We start from the raw sequence: 14,241 nt of genomic DNA on the forward strand, positions 1-14,241 counted from the left end.
CGCGCCAGCTCAGATGTTGGGTTGTACGAGACCAATGAGCAGGGCAGGGCTCTGCAGGGATTGTCATATCTTCACCGACATCTGGACTCAAGTGCTTTGACCACAGTCGGATATCAGCTGCCGCCCGCACAATGACTACGATATCGAGCCTGACCCAGAGCGCTCTCACGCAACTGAACAATCTGATCTCTTCAACTGCTCTCGTTCAGAGCCAGGGCGGGATTCCACTCCGCGAGTGGAAAGATGAGCTCGGGCGTCTGCGTCTCTGGGCTGGGAATATCGGCGCTCATCGAACTGGGCAATCCTCGCTGGATTATCGACTGAGAGATGCTTCCCACATCAGGAGTCAGACAATCAAGATATTGACAGCTATCGGCAAGCTCCTCAGAGAGCTGCACGACACCTTCAATGAAGACGAAGTAGAAAACGAGCCGCTCGACGAGGAGATTCAAGACCTAGTGGCAGGCATGGATCTAGCCGACCCCTCAGACATCGCATCAACCCTGCGCAACGCTCACGAAAGACTCACCAACATGATATCCCAACTCTTCGACATCTCAATGACAGTACGCAAGCCAGCACAGCACGACCGTCTCCTGGGAACCGCCCGAGCAGACGGCGAGCCCTTCAAATTCCACTTCCGGCAGCACCTCTCACACAAGTTCCCACAGTCCGAAATCTATCTCATCGATCGAATCAGCTCTGCAATGGCGCAGCAGAGAGCAATCCTGAAATATCGCGAGCGCCACCACCTAAAGCTCAGCCAGGGACTAGGACTGCATGATGCTTGCGACAACGACACCGTAAAGCTCTCCGAGACCGTTGCGAGTACTTTCATACCAGAGTCTCTTGATCATGACCTGACCAGCAACTCCGACACCTCTTTCACGTCATACGCAGGAAGTCTACTCTCCGGTGAGCGGCTAGCAATACCCGCCCTCCCCAAGAACGCAACAGACCAACAACCATTCGAATGCCCTTATTGTTTCTTTATCATTACGATCAAGAACCGACAGTCCTGGGCACGACATATCTTTCGCGACTTGTCGCCTTACATTTGTGTTTTTGCCCGCTGCTCGACGCAGAATAGACTCTATGATAGCCGTAAGGAGTGGTATGGGCATATTCGCCAACGGCATCTTACGTCGCAGGATGTACGGGGGAGCTACACGTGTCCGCTGTGCCTTGAGGGTTCTCTACCAAATGCCTCGTTTGAGAAGCACGTTGGGAGGCATTTGGAGGAGCTGGCTTTGTTTGTGCTCCCGAGGGAGACGGAGGATGATGGGGTCCTCGATGGGGAGGATGGTTCGGTGGAAACAGAAAGTGATGTCGAGTCTCGAGGAGAAGACCATCCACTGACAGACTCGGAGGCACTTTCTGATGAGCAGGGACTAGGTCCAGAAGGAGTTGGAGACCAGGTACACTCTGAGAGAATGGTTGGGTCCCCAGAAGGGGATGAGACTAGGCAAGTGCGCGAATCTCAGCCGGAAACATCGGAAGGAATGGACAGGGCCGCTATAGACGAATGGAAACTAGCCGAGATGCGCAGGAGGAGTGAAGAGCGTAGAGGGGCTGAGGGGCTAGCTCAAGCGTTCCAAAGACGGTTGGAGGAGAAATTCGGTGGTCCTCAGGGGTGGAAAGAAAGGATGAGGGGCCTGGACTAAGGTATTTGGAACGGTATTATCGCTTGTTGGTCTTCCATACTCATGCATCCTAGGTTAATATCACCAAAACATGAACATTCACATCGACATGATATATAAGAAAAATCTCGAATCACACATCAACTCCCCATCTCACCCACACCAACACCACCTATAACAAACAAATCTAAAACGACTCCCTAACCTCAAAGCCCTCAAACTCCGTCACAATGTTGCCATAGCTCCCCTTGAAAGAAGTATCAGGCTTCTCCCCCTTCCTGAATAGCCTCGAGTTCGCCGTCGTGGAGACAGTCTCCGAGTTCTCGAGATGGCGATCACAAGTACCACCCGGGATCAGCGCATCCCCACCAAGATCCTTGATCACAGTGTACTGGTTCAGGATGCCCTCGTACTCGGGCTGCACGCCCGGGAACCCGCCGGGGACGTTGCGGTCGTAGACGGCCACGACGGTGTTCTGCGCGACGTTCTCAGCCTGGCTGGAGCGCGCGTAGTCGTCGGGGACGTGTGTGTCGGCGTTGTATGCGTCGAGGAATTTTTGGCTTGCTATTGATAGTCAATATCGGTTTCCTCCCTTGATAGGGGTGGAGTTGGTGGGCTGGAACATACTGCTCAGGTTCTCGCCAAAAGCAGCGAAGCCGTCAAGGCCGTGGGCGGCCTCATGGATCATCACGTCCACGTTTGTGCCGGTGGTGCCGATGAAGGCGACGTTGCCGTTAATGGCGAATGCGGAGTTGCCGCCGGGGACGACGAGGACCTGGCGCACCCAGTCGCGGATCTTGACGGGGAGCTTGCCGAAGGTGTTGGCGACGTCGGCGATGACGGGCTCGGCGTCTTTGTGGCGGCAGATGAGCCAGGGGTCGCTGCACTATTTGCTGTTAACCATCTATCGGGTAGGGTGATATGGGAAAAGGCGTACGTCGTCATAGGTAACATCATACACCTCGAAATCGGCAGCGTTCAAGCCCTCGCCCTCACCAAGGTCTTTGCAGTCCTTGGGGATGAAGCCAGCTTCCCATTGAGAGATTTGGCTTGCGACCTCGGGGAGGTTGGCGGCGTTGCCGTCAAGCAGGTAGTCGAGGTTGGAGGTCAGGGCGGGCTTCTCGAGCTGCTGGGCTTGGGCGAGGGCAAGGGCGGAGAGCGCCGAGACGATCTTCATGGTGCTCTTCATTTTGAAAGAGTGAAACCGAAGTTATTGGCTGTTGGGAGATGGAGATGGAGAGGATTGATGTGTGTGAATGATCTGCGATAACTCCAGAGGTCCTCAACCTTCTTATACCCCAGAAACCAACATCGCCCTCCTCATTTAAACCCCCAAGTGGATCGAATCCTTCAGGAAGGCTGCTGCTATTCAGGGTATCATCACACTGCACAGCAGCACAAGCCTTGTCTTCAAGCGTGTGTCCGGCCCCCAACCTTGGCGGTTCGCGGCCACCAGCGGACAATGCGACATTTATGGGGCAAGGCCGAGTGATCGTCATGAAAGGCCACAGGGGAATTACTGATCGGCAGCGACGATCGCAGGATTGCTTAGCGATGGGGCAGTGTGTGCTTGCGCTTGCGGTGTTTGGTCTGCGGCTCAGCCACTCCGTCATCTTGCGGCAATGATGCTATCCAAGATGGCTAGCCTTTGCTTATTGTGGGAATCTCTCCGTACAGACGTATTCTGCGAGTGATGGAATGCTAGCCTTGGGTTTGAGAGCCCGAGCAGAAACGTCATCCAGAGGGCTGTTATAGTTTTGGCCCCTGCTGATCATGCTGGAGATATTCTCGATGTGACCTTCTGCGACCGCTAACAAGGCCAATTCTACAAAGTACTACTCTGATGTATCATCCTGATGATCTTGATCAAACCTGATCTCAAAACACAATGCCAATTGACTTCTCAAACAATAGCCTGATGGCCCGACAATGGAATTACCCACTGCTACTGCTGACAGGGGTAGCACCAGCCTCGTCCTGGAATATTTCCTGTCTCAGGCTCTCTCAGTCTCACTCTCACCTGGTCTTACCACCCGACCAACCCATCAGCTTTCTGATTATGAGCCGCAGCCTCGCGGCTAAACTCCCAGTCCTCCCCAAACTCTCCAACTCGAACACCATACTCCGCGAAATGCTGATCATACTTCGTAATCCGCGTCGCCGGATCCTCCAACTGCCGATAATACCCATGAATCAACTTCCTAATCTTGGGATCACTCCACATCTTCTCAACCCAGGCTAGAGCCTCAGCTGAAGCGTCAGAAAGCGGGAGGTTATACGTGCGGAAGCGCTGTCTCGTCAGTAAGCGGTACCAAACACGCATACATATCCCACACACCCTAGAGCCTCGCCACCAAACCAAGGCAAGAAAACCAAAGAGGTAAATGAATGAAGGAAAGAGTAAAAAACTCACCCACAAAACCGGCCAGAAAAACGCATCCGCAATACTAAACCCGCCAAACAGGAACCCCTCATCCTCCTCTCCCTTCTCCGCCAACCGGCTGGCCGTCTCCCGCCTCGCCCTCCCCCAGATCTCTAACACGCGCTTCACTTCTTTCCTTCCGTCCTCGGAAAGCGGTATATCGCCAATGTACATAGCGACAAAGTTCGTGTGGAAGGTGTTTCGCAGCGTCGCGAAGCCGGCGTGCATGTCTGCTGCTGCGCTGCGGGCGAGGGCGCGGAGGGCGGGGTCGCGCGGCCACAGGGGGAGGTGCGGGTTTTGGTCGGCGAGGAATTCGGCGATGGCGAGGGAGTCGGTGACGGTTATGTTTAGAGATGCGCTGGTGAGGGTTGGGACGAGGGCGCTGGGGGAGTGGGTGGGGACCTGTTGTTTGTTTCAGTGAGTGAGTGGTGGTTAGGTAGAAGGGAGGGGGTAGGTAGGTGAGTACATCTTCGAGGGGGATAAATTTGCTGGTGTAGGGGATTTCGAAGTAGGAGAGGATTGCTTCGATGCGGGAGGTCCAGCCTGGTTGTTTGGTGAGTCATTTGCATGAGGCCGTTGTCTGGTGGTGAGGAGGAGAGGTAAAAGCGTACTGGAGTACCGTGTGAAGGTCCCGAGGAGGTGGTAGTCGGGTTGGGCGGTCATTTCGATTGCTGCAACTGCTTTACAGCACAATTGCTCGAGTCTGGATGATTGTTGGGTTCCGAAGATGATGATGGCATGATGGTGTAAACCATTTATAGGTTCTGGTGTGTGACTCACAACGCGCCCTTCGGTGCCACGATGCGACCATCTCCTGCACCTCGTATCGGCAATCTAACACTCTGAGCACAGTCTGCTATCTGTATATACAAACCCAAAGTCTAGCTCTCGTATTATATCTTAGTCCAAACTTCTGCGGAAAGGATTCAAGGAATGAAAGCTCAAGAAAATCCATAGATCAAGTGGGTTATCAATCATATCATACATCTCTCAAAATCCTTATAACAATGTCAAACTAATCCGCATTCCTCCCCTCATGCTCCCCAATATACTCCCCCGCATCCTCATCCTCGCCCGCAAACCGCTCAAACCCACCACGCTGCTGCTTCCCCCTCAGGTGACTCCTCGTCTGCCCCTTCGCCCCGGGCGTATTCGTCCCAAGCACATTCGGTGCATTCTCGTTCTGTGCCGGGAGTGTATTTCCTGTGCCCGTCATCACCTCGCCGGTGAATCCAATATCCCGCGTGCTTCGGGGGAGGTCGGTGGAATTGTCCGCTGCAAAGGCAGTCGAGGGCTGACCGATGCCACCATACTCGTAGTCTGGGTGGTCGGAGCGCTGGTCGGGGCGGGGGACGGAGGGGATGGTGTTCATGAGGCCGGCGTCGTTGGGGATTTTGGTGCCCTTGGGGGCCATGTCGGAGAGGGAGCCGCCGCGGTGAGGAGAAGACATTATGTTTTATTGTATTTTGTGAAGATGGATTTAATGTTTGTGCAAACGGATGATAATGGATGTAGTGTGTCCTGTGGGCGATGTTCTGCTTTATGCAGCGGTGATATACCTTGGGGACGGGGTGATGTCATGAGATGGCAATGACAGAACCATGATATCAAAGCAACGCAACACGGTCAGCTCGGTCTGAAGGGTGCTAGTGATTGGAGTTTGATGGTGAATTTGGAGAACCGATGCGGTATGATATCAAACGCTCCATTGTCTGGTTCTAGAATCGACCTTGGGGTTGCGGTGGCGAGGTTTATACCGGGTGTTGCGCAACCCTAATTCATCACGATCAAGTCAAAACCTATACTGTTCTTGGTCTTACTCAACTGTCGTAATAGGTTCATCGGAATCTATCACAAGCTCTATTGAAAGTGACAGCCTACACTAAATATGAATCCCGACATACTTCCTTAGATGGATATGTAATACGTGCTACTAATGTACGAATGATGCATCTACAGTACCTTCAAACTATAAGGGAAAAACAATCAATATATTTCAACCTGCAAATAGACAACACTCAACGACCGACCATCCAACGCTAGCCAGCCCTAACTTCAAATCAGCAAGACACTCACTCAACTTCATGACCCGACCTCACCATCTCCGCCTGCCACTTCAACACCGTCAACGCGTGAACCGCAAGCATAATGCCATCCTCCCCGCGACTAAGCATCAGCAACCCCTCAGCAGCCACCAAGCGTCTCTGATCCTCCGCCATAGCCAGCAGAGTCCACGCCGCTTCTTCCTCTTGGTTGCCAGAGCCCTGCATGGGTACATCGGCATTTCCATTCCCAGCGGCATTCTCAGCAGCTCGCAACTCCGCCTGCATCGCCGGATCGTCAATCGTGCTATCCGACCCGGGTCCTTGACGCGTACCATTCGCCCCCTGTCTCTCCAGCCACGCCATCGCGGACTCGTGGTTCCAGGGCTGGACGTCAATGGAGAGCTCCCGGGTGCAGCCCAGGCATGTTGTGTGGGTTACCGGGGCGAAGGATCGGCCGCAGGTCGTGCAGGGGCGGACATGCTTGGCTGTGAGGCAGGTGGGCCGGATGGATTCCATGCAGATGGGGCACATGGGGGGTCTGGCGGGATTGGCGGGGGTGGTGGTGGAAGTGATGCTAGGCATTTTGGTTAGTTTGTTGGTTTGTATGTTGGTGTTGGTTTTGATGTTGTTGTTTGTGCTTGGAGTAGAGCGTTGATGATGATGTTGGTGAATGGATAAGATGGAATGAGATGATGGGGGGTTTTTATATATGTTCTGTTGATGTTGGTGAGGATAGTGATAATGAAGGGTAAGGATAGAAAGGGTTTGTTGTTTGTGGTATACTGTCTTTGTGTGTGTCGGATGGGTCCATTGTAGTCTTGTATAGGATCTTTGACCTGATTCACTTCATTATTGATTGAGTCGGGGATTATCTGACCCTGAAACTCGACACAAAGAATGCATTTTCCCATGTCAGATCTGTCAAAGGCGCAATTAAGCCGTGATACCCATGGCTACCGCACGAGATCTCGGTTGAGGGTCTATTTACGAGTATACATCTCGATGTTGAAAAGAGGCATCTGGAGTAATTCATGGTACCGGGCTCCTTCCTAGTATGGCGGCTGTAAACCTTCGGTCGCTCCTTCCTCCTGTTGATGGGTACATATTGGTTTCGGAAGGTGCGAAGGAGTACCTGCACTGGTCTATTCAAGGCAAGTACGATGGACATCTTACCGTCACCTAGCAACGACTTGCTCTTTCAGGCAGCACCGTTAGTGGTCCATTGCTGTTCTCGCAGAACCGCGGTCCAGCCCTAATGCATCCAGTACATGCCATCACAATCACCCCTGCAAGCTCATGCCACTCGCTACGCTACGTTAAGCACTCTCGGTTCTCATTGCTATCAGTAATTGTATGTGCCGTAGTTATAACCACCTATTTACAGCAGGACGTTTTTGATTCGAGCCTCAATAGCCGAGCCTGACCTGTCACTGCCAGAGTGAGCCTAGACACGAGGCTAGATCAAGCCCAAGTAAGCGCTAAATCTTAGCGCCGAATTGCCCTTAAATACAGGTACATGCCCCTCACGGATTTTAACGTTTTGTCTTCGATCAGGCAATTCAAATCAAGATGCGGGTTCCTACGCTCACGGGGGTAGCGGTTCTCATTCAGCTATGTCTTGCTGAGCTTCAGGAACCGCTCGGGGATAAGTCTTCAGAGAATGATACCCCATTGAACGAAGCCTTCAACAAACGAGTCGAATGGGCTCTCGAGCATTACAACATCCCTGGTCTGGCTGTAGGTGTTGTTCGCGATGGGCAGGAGTTTGCAAAGGTACTCATTCACCTTCCCTCCCTCCATACCCAACCCTAAGTCCCAGCCAGTACTGACAGGAATAGGGATACGGGTTTGCGAACATCACCTCTGGGGCGCCCGTAACCGCCGACACGCTCTTCTTCGCCGGCAGCACCACAAAAGCACACACCGCTGCCGCCATCTCCCTCCTCGTCGACGACAACACCAAATACCCTCACATCCAATGGGACACCCCCGTCTACTCTCTCATCCCCGAGGTCTTCTCCCTCAGTGACCCCTACTACACAACCCACATCACAATCACCGACATGCTCAGCCACCGCTCCGGCCTCCCCCGCCACGACACAATCCTCCTGCAAAACCTCACCACCAAGGAGATCCTCCTGCGCATGAAACACCTCCCCCTCACAGCCGAGATCCGCACTGAATCCCAATACTGCAACCTCATGTACATCACAGCCGCCTACCTCGTCGAGTCTGTAACCGGCCACTCCCTCGATTCCTTCCTCCACGAAAACATCTGGTCCGTCCTCGGCATGACCTCTACAACCCTCGACCTCTCCGCCGCCAAAGCCGCCGGCTCCCACGTCGCAGAGGGCTACTACACCTCCCTCGAAACCAACAAGTCCATCCCCACAAACCAAGCCTACACCCCTGCCGTCACCGGCGCCGGAAACATCCTCACCTCAGCTGCAGACTACAACAAGTGGATCTCAACCTTACTAGCGCAGAACCTCCCAATCTCAAAATCGGGCTACAATGCCCTCTTCAGCCCACATTCACTCGCAGATCCAGTTAACGGGCCCCCGGTGACTCCGCCCTTTGGCTCGCCAAACCTCTATGGTTTCGGCTGGTTTTTGCAGACATATAAAGGCGAGCGGATCATCCAGCACGGCGGCGCGCAAGTCGGGTTCGGGGCATTCGTCCTCCTCCTCCCAGACAGGGGATTCGGGCTCTCGATTCTAGGAAACGACATGCTCGGGACAAACGACGCAACTCAAATTCTGGCGTTCGAGCTCATCGATACATTCCTAGGTCTCAAGGAGGAAGACAGGTTTGATTGGGCGGGGGTGTATGTTCTCCCCATCCATCTTTTTTTCTCATTTGTTCATGTGAATTACTTCTTCTTCTCGGGCTTCCCTTCCAACCTCCCCAACAACCTCACAATCAGCTAGTCATACCATCCATTGCCCGAGATCACTGCAAGCAAAGCAACAAGGTAAAACAAAAAGTTAACAAACAAACAAACAAACAGGATCGACGACCTCATCCACAAATCCAAACTCACAAACACCACCCTCTCCGCCCTCTACCCGTCCATCGAAATCGACACGCCGCTCCTCCCACACCCTCTAAATCTCTCCGCTTACGCGGGGACCTACACGCATCCGGCCTACCCCACCATCCTCCTCTCAACGCACTGCCCGGTTCGGAAAACCCTCAACAATCCAGAAAAATGGACCGGTGCACGCCTGTGTTTGGAATTCGAGAATCCCTCTACGATCGGTGAAGCGGACTACTTCGATCTGTTCCATGTCTCGGGGATGTATTGGACCGGGGTGACGAGTGCGGCGGGGACGACGGCGGCGACGAGGGTTGCATTTCGGATTGAGGAGGGGGGTGGCGTCGGGGGTGTGGGGGTTGAGTTTGATGATATTATGGCGCGGAGGGGGGAGAAGATTTGGTTTACGAGGGTTGAGTGAGTCCGGGTCAGATATTGACTAGGCTAGTTGGTCTTGAGCGCTGGGTAAAGAGACGATGATGGCATTTCACATTTGTGAGAAAGGTTCTTCTAACAGGGCTAGGTCTAGACTAATGCTAATACTAATGCTTGGTTTTGGGGACCGGTCGGACCCAGGAAAAGAGCAGGGTAATGCCGAGCATGATGAAGCCGATGATCCAGAGGGCGCGGTGGTACTGTGTGCCGTTGTACCGGAAGACGATGGCGAAGATTATTCCGCCGAAGTTGCCCATTCCGCCGACGATGCCGGAGACAATGCCTTGGTTATAGTTAGTAGATCATTCACGGTAGAGGAAGCGCGGACATACCATTAGCAGAAGGATGAACGTGCGGCACAATTGCAAAGTTTGCACCATTGCTCGCGGCAATGAAAAACGCCATCAAGACAACAAGACCAAACATGAGTCCTTCTTGATGCGGATCTAGGAATCCGATAAGGATGGCTGCGCCGGACATACACAGTCCCAGACCGACAAGCCACATCTTCTTGGCCCAGACAGAGTCAGTGTATGCGAAGATCACATCCGCGATGAACCCGCCAGCGGGCCGGAAGACGACATTCACGAGACCGAACATCGACGCCCATCGGCCGGATTGGGTCTGTCCGAGTTCGGGGAAGTTGAGGAGGTAGTACGCTCCTAGGATGGAGTTAATGGCCAGCTCGGCGCCGAATGAGCAGGCGTAGGGGAGGGCGACGGCTAGGGCAGAAGGGTCAGTTGCAATCGAGAGGTATCGTTTGGCCGTAGGAGCCTCAATAACGGCGTCGGTTGTGGCAATTTGACCAGTGCGGACTTGTGCTTCCGTGTCGACAATCTCGGGGGTTCGGACTCCCTTCTTCTCGTCGGTAGGAACGATAACGCTGTTAGCGCTCGATCCTGAAGTTGGAGTCGAGCTAAGATTGACGATGTTTTGCTCGGTGGCTTGTGGGCGGTCGGCCCATTTACCGGTTGGTGTGTCGGGGCAAGTGAAGAGCATCGCGAGAGCCAGGGAAACGATGATGATGAAGGGGACGACGTAGGCGACACGCCAGGCTTTGTGGGGAGTGAGACCACGGTCGTGCACGAAGGAGTCATAGATGGCGGGCATAACGAAGCTGCGAGTGTTAATTTCTATCATTTCCTATATAATCTCAGAACTTACTAGGTGATACCTCCACCCGCGTTACCGAATCCTCCAGCTAGAGAGTTTGCGGTCCCAACAACATTTTTGTCAAAGAAGCCGGTACACCACACTTGGCAAGGAACAAACGTCGCGCCGAGAATGCCGACGAAAAAGCGCAGGGCAATCAAGCCCTGGGGAGATGTGACGAGACCAGCCATGGCTGTTGGAATGGCACCGCAGAGCAGCAGTCCGACAAACACCAACCGAGGACCGAAGCGATCACAGAGTGGGCCGGCAATAAAGCGCATAACAAATCTAAGCAGTTAGAATATGCATAAACATAGACATAATGCTACTCACGTTCCGAGAAGTGCAACAATATTGGAGTTGGCGACATCTTGCTGGGTCATCTTCAGATCCTGCTTGATCGTGACGCTCAACTAGATGGAGTCAACAAGAAAGTACGCTTTTGTCATCACTGATCACTTACCAATGGTGGAAATGCATACCAAGAGAGGAATGCCACCAAGAAGCCAAGCCAGGAGAAGAAGAACACTCTCCCATGCAGGTTGAACGGATTCAGAATCGGAATAGAGCGGGCCTTTTGCGTCTGGGGATTGACATGAGGGGCAGCAACTGCCAGGCGGAGAACCTCTGAGAGCTTCATCGTGATAGCAGAGTTCAATGTAGTTTGAGGTGCAGCTTGTCTATTTTGATTAATGAAGTTGAGTGCTGATCAGGGTGCCTTTAAATCCTGGTTTGCGCAGTTTATAGAGTCGTACGTCGGTATAGATTCCTGCTTTTCTGGTGGCGTCAGAATCTTGCTCAACCTGAAGCTCCTAGGAGTTGGTTAGGTGCCAAGAAAAGGCAGCAATGCTGTCAGAGCTGGTGTGGATGGCATTGAGACCGCGGAGAGCGGTCATATATTGTAAGCTCGTCAGTCGATCAGTGCCGAGACGATATGCTGAGAGGAAGGATATCCTTGGCCAGAAACATCCCTACAGTTGACAGGTCGTTTGAAACTTCATGGCGTCCATGTGCGAATCATAACGTGGCCCAGGCTGAGTGTCTTGATGCATCATTGACGCGGGATCCGAATCGCCTGTGCAGGAGCTTAATCAAACCGATAAGCTCCGTAGAATCAGAAAAGAGAACTCCGCGGCGGTAATGCAGACAAAGAGGCCGAATCATCTTATAGCTGAGTTGAAGCCAAGGATCTGACGAAGCAGGGGCTGGCGTTGGAAGAGATAAACGTTGAGACTCTCATTGGCCCGTATCAGGAACGACGATCTTGCGCCTGGGCCACTTCCGCGGCGGCGAGATAGGCTCTGATAGTCCATATCACGCTTATCAGGCCCTGTTGGAGTGACACTCGGAAACCCGCCACAACCCCGGAACCTGAGCCCCAGACTCTGACATATCAGGGCCAGACTCGCCAGAGTGCTGCATGATTCTTGTTCCTCGGAGAAATTTCAGAAATTCGGGACTCAATCCAGCTCACCATACTTCGGAGTACTCTCGAAGATCCGTATCCGACCAATCATTTCGTGCTTATTCTTGTCCGATCTTGCAGCCTTTACCGATCTACCCGGTGGTTGAGGATTGCTGATAGCCGTCGAGGTCTCTTTTTTGCCAAATCGTTTCTTTCAACTTTGCTATGACGCGGCAGTCTGTCTTGGGCCAAGAGCTGAGATTCGTCAGATCCAGCCATCCGTTCGTGTCGTCTTTGTGATATCACATACTTGTCCCCTCACATTATATGACCGTTTATTCACCATTCCCTGTCGACTGTTCCGCCTCAAGCAGACCAACTTGATCGTCTTTAGCGCCAACGCCTGCGGAAAAGTAGTCTTCCAAACCGAAAAGCTCGTTCATCTCCTCCAGCGATCGATCCTTAGTCTCGACTGCACATTCGTTAGCACGGTTCAACAAATACACTGGTGACATACCAAGAGCGAAGCGAACGAACACAAAAGCCCCCACACATATCAACGCATATATAACATATAACCCCCAGCCGATGGCATCGCCTAGGACAGGAGATATTTGTGCCACCACATAGCAAGACGCCCAATTAGCCGAGGTCGAGAGCGCGTTGCCTTTTGCTCGCATCGACAGTGGAAAGATCTCGGATGGGTAGGTCCAGGCTGCAACCCCCCAGCTGATATTGAAGAAGATATAGAACAGGTACGGAAATAATATGATGATGTAACGTCCATTCGAGCCGGGGTAGTTCTCAGCTTGCCACTGCAGTGCTGCAATGCCGAGCATCGACAGCATCATCCCAACCGTGCCGATTTGAAGCCAGGTTTTTCGGCCCAGTCGGTCGAAATAGAAGATTGGTATCCACGAGCTAAGGAAGAGGGCTATCCCGACGCCTCCTGTCGCGAGGTTTGCAGTCTGGGGATTCGTTATACCACCTTTTTCAAATAATGAGGGCTGCAGGGTAGTCAGTAGCATCCTATCGCATTGTACGGCTACTCACTGTGTAGTACAAAATCGAGTTTGTTCCCGTGGTCTGCTGGAAGCTTTGAATCCCACATCCCAAGACCGTCAGTCTGACAATCGGACTCTTCAGCATCCCTAACCAAGACACGTTGACATGTCTCTCGATCCGCACCGTGTCTTGTATCTGTTCGAGTTCTGCTACGGCCACGTCCTCGCCATGCAAGCGGACCAACACCTCATGTGCACACTTGTTCCTACCCTGCACGACTAGCCAACGGGGACTCGGTAAGACCCAAGTGCAGCAACCGATGCCAAGGACAAGTGCTGGAACGATTTGAATGACGAGTGGTATACGCCACCAGTCTGGTGTTGAAAGCAGGCTGAGCCAGTAGTCAAGCCAGAAGGCAAACAGCTCGCCGGTGCAGAGAATCATCTGCTCGATTCCGATAAGGCGGCCTCTGAGGGTAGAAGGGGCGATTTCGGACTGGTAGAGAGGAACTCCAGCAGCACATCCACCAACGCCAAGCCCAAGAATAACGCGTCCAATGATCTATTTGGTCAGTAAAGATAGACTAGGAAGTTGGTGGACACATACTATCTGAGGGATAGAATATGATGCAGCTTGGACCAGAGCACCAATGATGCAAACCACGCTCGCGATTGCAAGTAACCTCTCACGACCATATAGATCTGCAAGAGCACCCGTAGATATCGCGCCAGCGAAACAGCCGATGTCGTACATAGAGACCACGGCACCGGTGACCCCTGATTGAGTTAGCAGTTGTTGTTGGCTTCTTGCATAATGGATAGACCTACAGGAATTTGCCGGACGCATTAGATCTTTCCATCTTTGATCAGCGACAATCATGCCCATGACGCCCTGATCATAGCCAAACAACAGCGCGCCCAAGGACACAAAGGCGGCTAGTTTGTAAACGTACCACGGATCATTCTCATGAGCTGTCGATCGGCGGATTGGATTAGTTTGCTTGAGCGACCACATGCTATATAATGTTGTTGATGCCAGATGGATTGTTGATTCTCCAGCTTTCTCCGCAAGGAAATTGCGGGGTCAGGTGACGGTCA

The 14,241-nt window shown here is 52.8% G+C and overlaps 8 protein-coding genes across 8 annotated transcripts; 2 read left to right on the plus strand and 6 right to left on the minus strand.

The window, feature by feature from the left end:
* Positions 1-111: 111 nt before the first annotated feature.
* On the plus strand, positions 112-1,521 carry BJY04DRAFT_225686 (uncharacterized protein; the record flags this gene model as incomplete). The annotated part of the gene is made up of 3 exons (XM_073718254.1): positions 112-1,154; positions 1,191-1,286; positions 1,396-1,521. Exons 1-3 carry the CDS (start codon positions 132-134, stop codon positions 1,519-1,521), a joined length of 1,245 nt encoding a protein of 414 aa, XP_073574314.1. The 5' UTR covers positions 112-131.
* A 77-nt stretch (positions 1,522-1,598) lies between these two features.
* Positions 1,599-3,151, minus strand: BJY04DRAFT_182616 (uncharacterized protein). Its single transcript, XM_073710357.1, has 4 exons — positions 2,581-3,151; positions 2,271-2,529; positions 1,720-2,207; positions 1,599-1,667 (listed from the first exon to the last, which is right to left on the minus strand). Exons 1-3 carry the CDS (start codon positions 2,830-2,832, stop codon positions 1,831-1,833), a joined length of 888 nt encoding a protein of 295 aa, XP_073574315.1. The 5' UTR covers positions 2,833-3,151; the 3' UTR covers positions 1,599-1,667; positions 1,720-1,830.
* A 175-nt stretch (positions 3,152-3,326) lies between these two features.
* Positions 3,327-4,803, minus strand: BJY04DRAFT_182618 (uncharacterized protein). The gene is made up of 4 exons (XM_073710358.1): positions 4,677-4,803; positions 4,532-4,608; positions 4,057-4,467; positions 3,327-3,933 (listed from the first exon to the last, which is right to left on the minus strand). The coding sequence occupies exons 1-4, from the start codon at positions 4,726-4,728 to the stop codon at positions 3,670-3,672; spliced, it is 804 nt and encodes a 267-aa protein (XP_073574316.1). The 5' UTR covers positions 4,729-4,803; the 3' UTR covers positions 3,327-3,669.
* A 176-nt stretch (positions 4,804-4,979) lies between these two features.
* On the minus strand, positions 4,980-5,582 carry BJY04DRAFT_182623 (uncharacterized protein). Its single transcript, XM_073710359.1, has one exon. It carries the CDS (start codon positions 5,513-5,515, stop codon positions 5,081-5,083), a length of 435 nt encoding a protein of 144 aa, XP_073574317.1. The 5' UTR covers positions 5,516-5,582; the 3' UTR covers positions 4,980-5,080.
* Positions 5,583-6,051: 469 nt separating this feature from the next.
* BJY04DRAFT_215470 (uncharacterized protein) lies at positions 6,052-6,692 on the minus strand (the record flags this gene model as incomplete). The annotated part of the gene is made up of 2 exons (XM_073715490.1): positions 6,052-6,114; positions 6,165-6,692. The coding sequence occupies 2 exons, from the start codon at positions 6,690-6,692 to the stop codon at positions 6,052-6,054; spliced, it is 591 nt and encodes a 196-aa protein (XP_073574318.1).
* Positions 6,693-7,663: 971 nt separating this feature from the next.
* BJY04DRAFT_182624 (serine hydrolase domain-containing protein) lies at positions 7,664-9,481 on the plus strand. The gene is made up of 2 exons (XM_073710360.1): positions 7,664-7,883; positions 7,949-9,481. Exons 1-2 carry the CDS (start codon positions 7,680-7,682, stop codon positions 9,038-9,040), a joined length of 1,296 nt encoding a protein of 431 aa, XP_073574319.1. The 5' UTR covers positions 7,664-7,679; the 3' UTR covers positions 9,041-9,481.
* Positions 9,482-9,510: 29 nt separating this feature from the next.
* On the minus strand, positions 9,511-11,521 carry BJY04DRAFT_9242 (MFS transporter). The gene is made up of 5 exons (XM_073721305.1): positions 11,198-11,521; positions 11,068-11,147; positions 10,747-11,022; positions 9,915-10,699; positions 9,511-9,865 (listed from the first exon to the last, which is right to left on the minus strand). Exons 1-5 carry the CDS (start codon positions 11,372-11,374, stop codon positions 9,690-9,692), a joined length of 1,494 nt encoding a protein of 497 aa, XP_073574320.1. The 5' UTR covers positions 11,375-11,521; the 3' UTR covers positions 9,511-9,689.
* Positions 11,522-12,014: 493 nt separating this feature from the next.
* On the minus strand, positions 12,015-14,158 carry BJY04DRAFT_225692 (sugar porter family MFS transporter; the record flags this gene model as incomplete). Its single annotated transcript, XM_073718255.1, has 5 exons — positions 12,015-12,611; positions 12,657-13,146; positions 13,193-13,705; positions 13,751-13,920; positions 13,972-14,158. The coding sequence occupies 5 exons, from the start codon at positions 14,156-14,158 to the stop codon at positions 12,475-12,477; spliced, it is 1,497 nt and encodes a 498-aa protein (XP_073574321.1). The 3' UTR covers positions 12,015-12,474.
* Between the last annotated feature and the right edge of the window lie 83 nt (positions 14,159-14,241).

Source organism: Aspergillus karnatakaensis (genome assembly GCF_047715665.1).
Source record: "Aspergillus karnatakaensis strain CBS 102800 unplaced genomic scaffold BJY04scaffold_10, whole genome shotgun sequence".
Taxonomy (NCBI): Eukaryota; Fungi; Ascomycota; class Eurotiomycetes; order Eurotiales; family Aspergillaceae; genus Aspergillus; species Aspergillus karnatakaensis.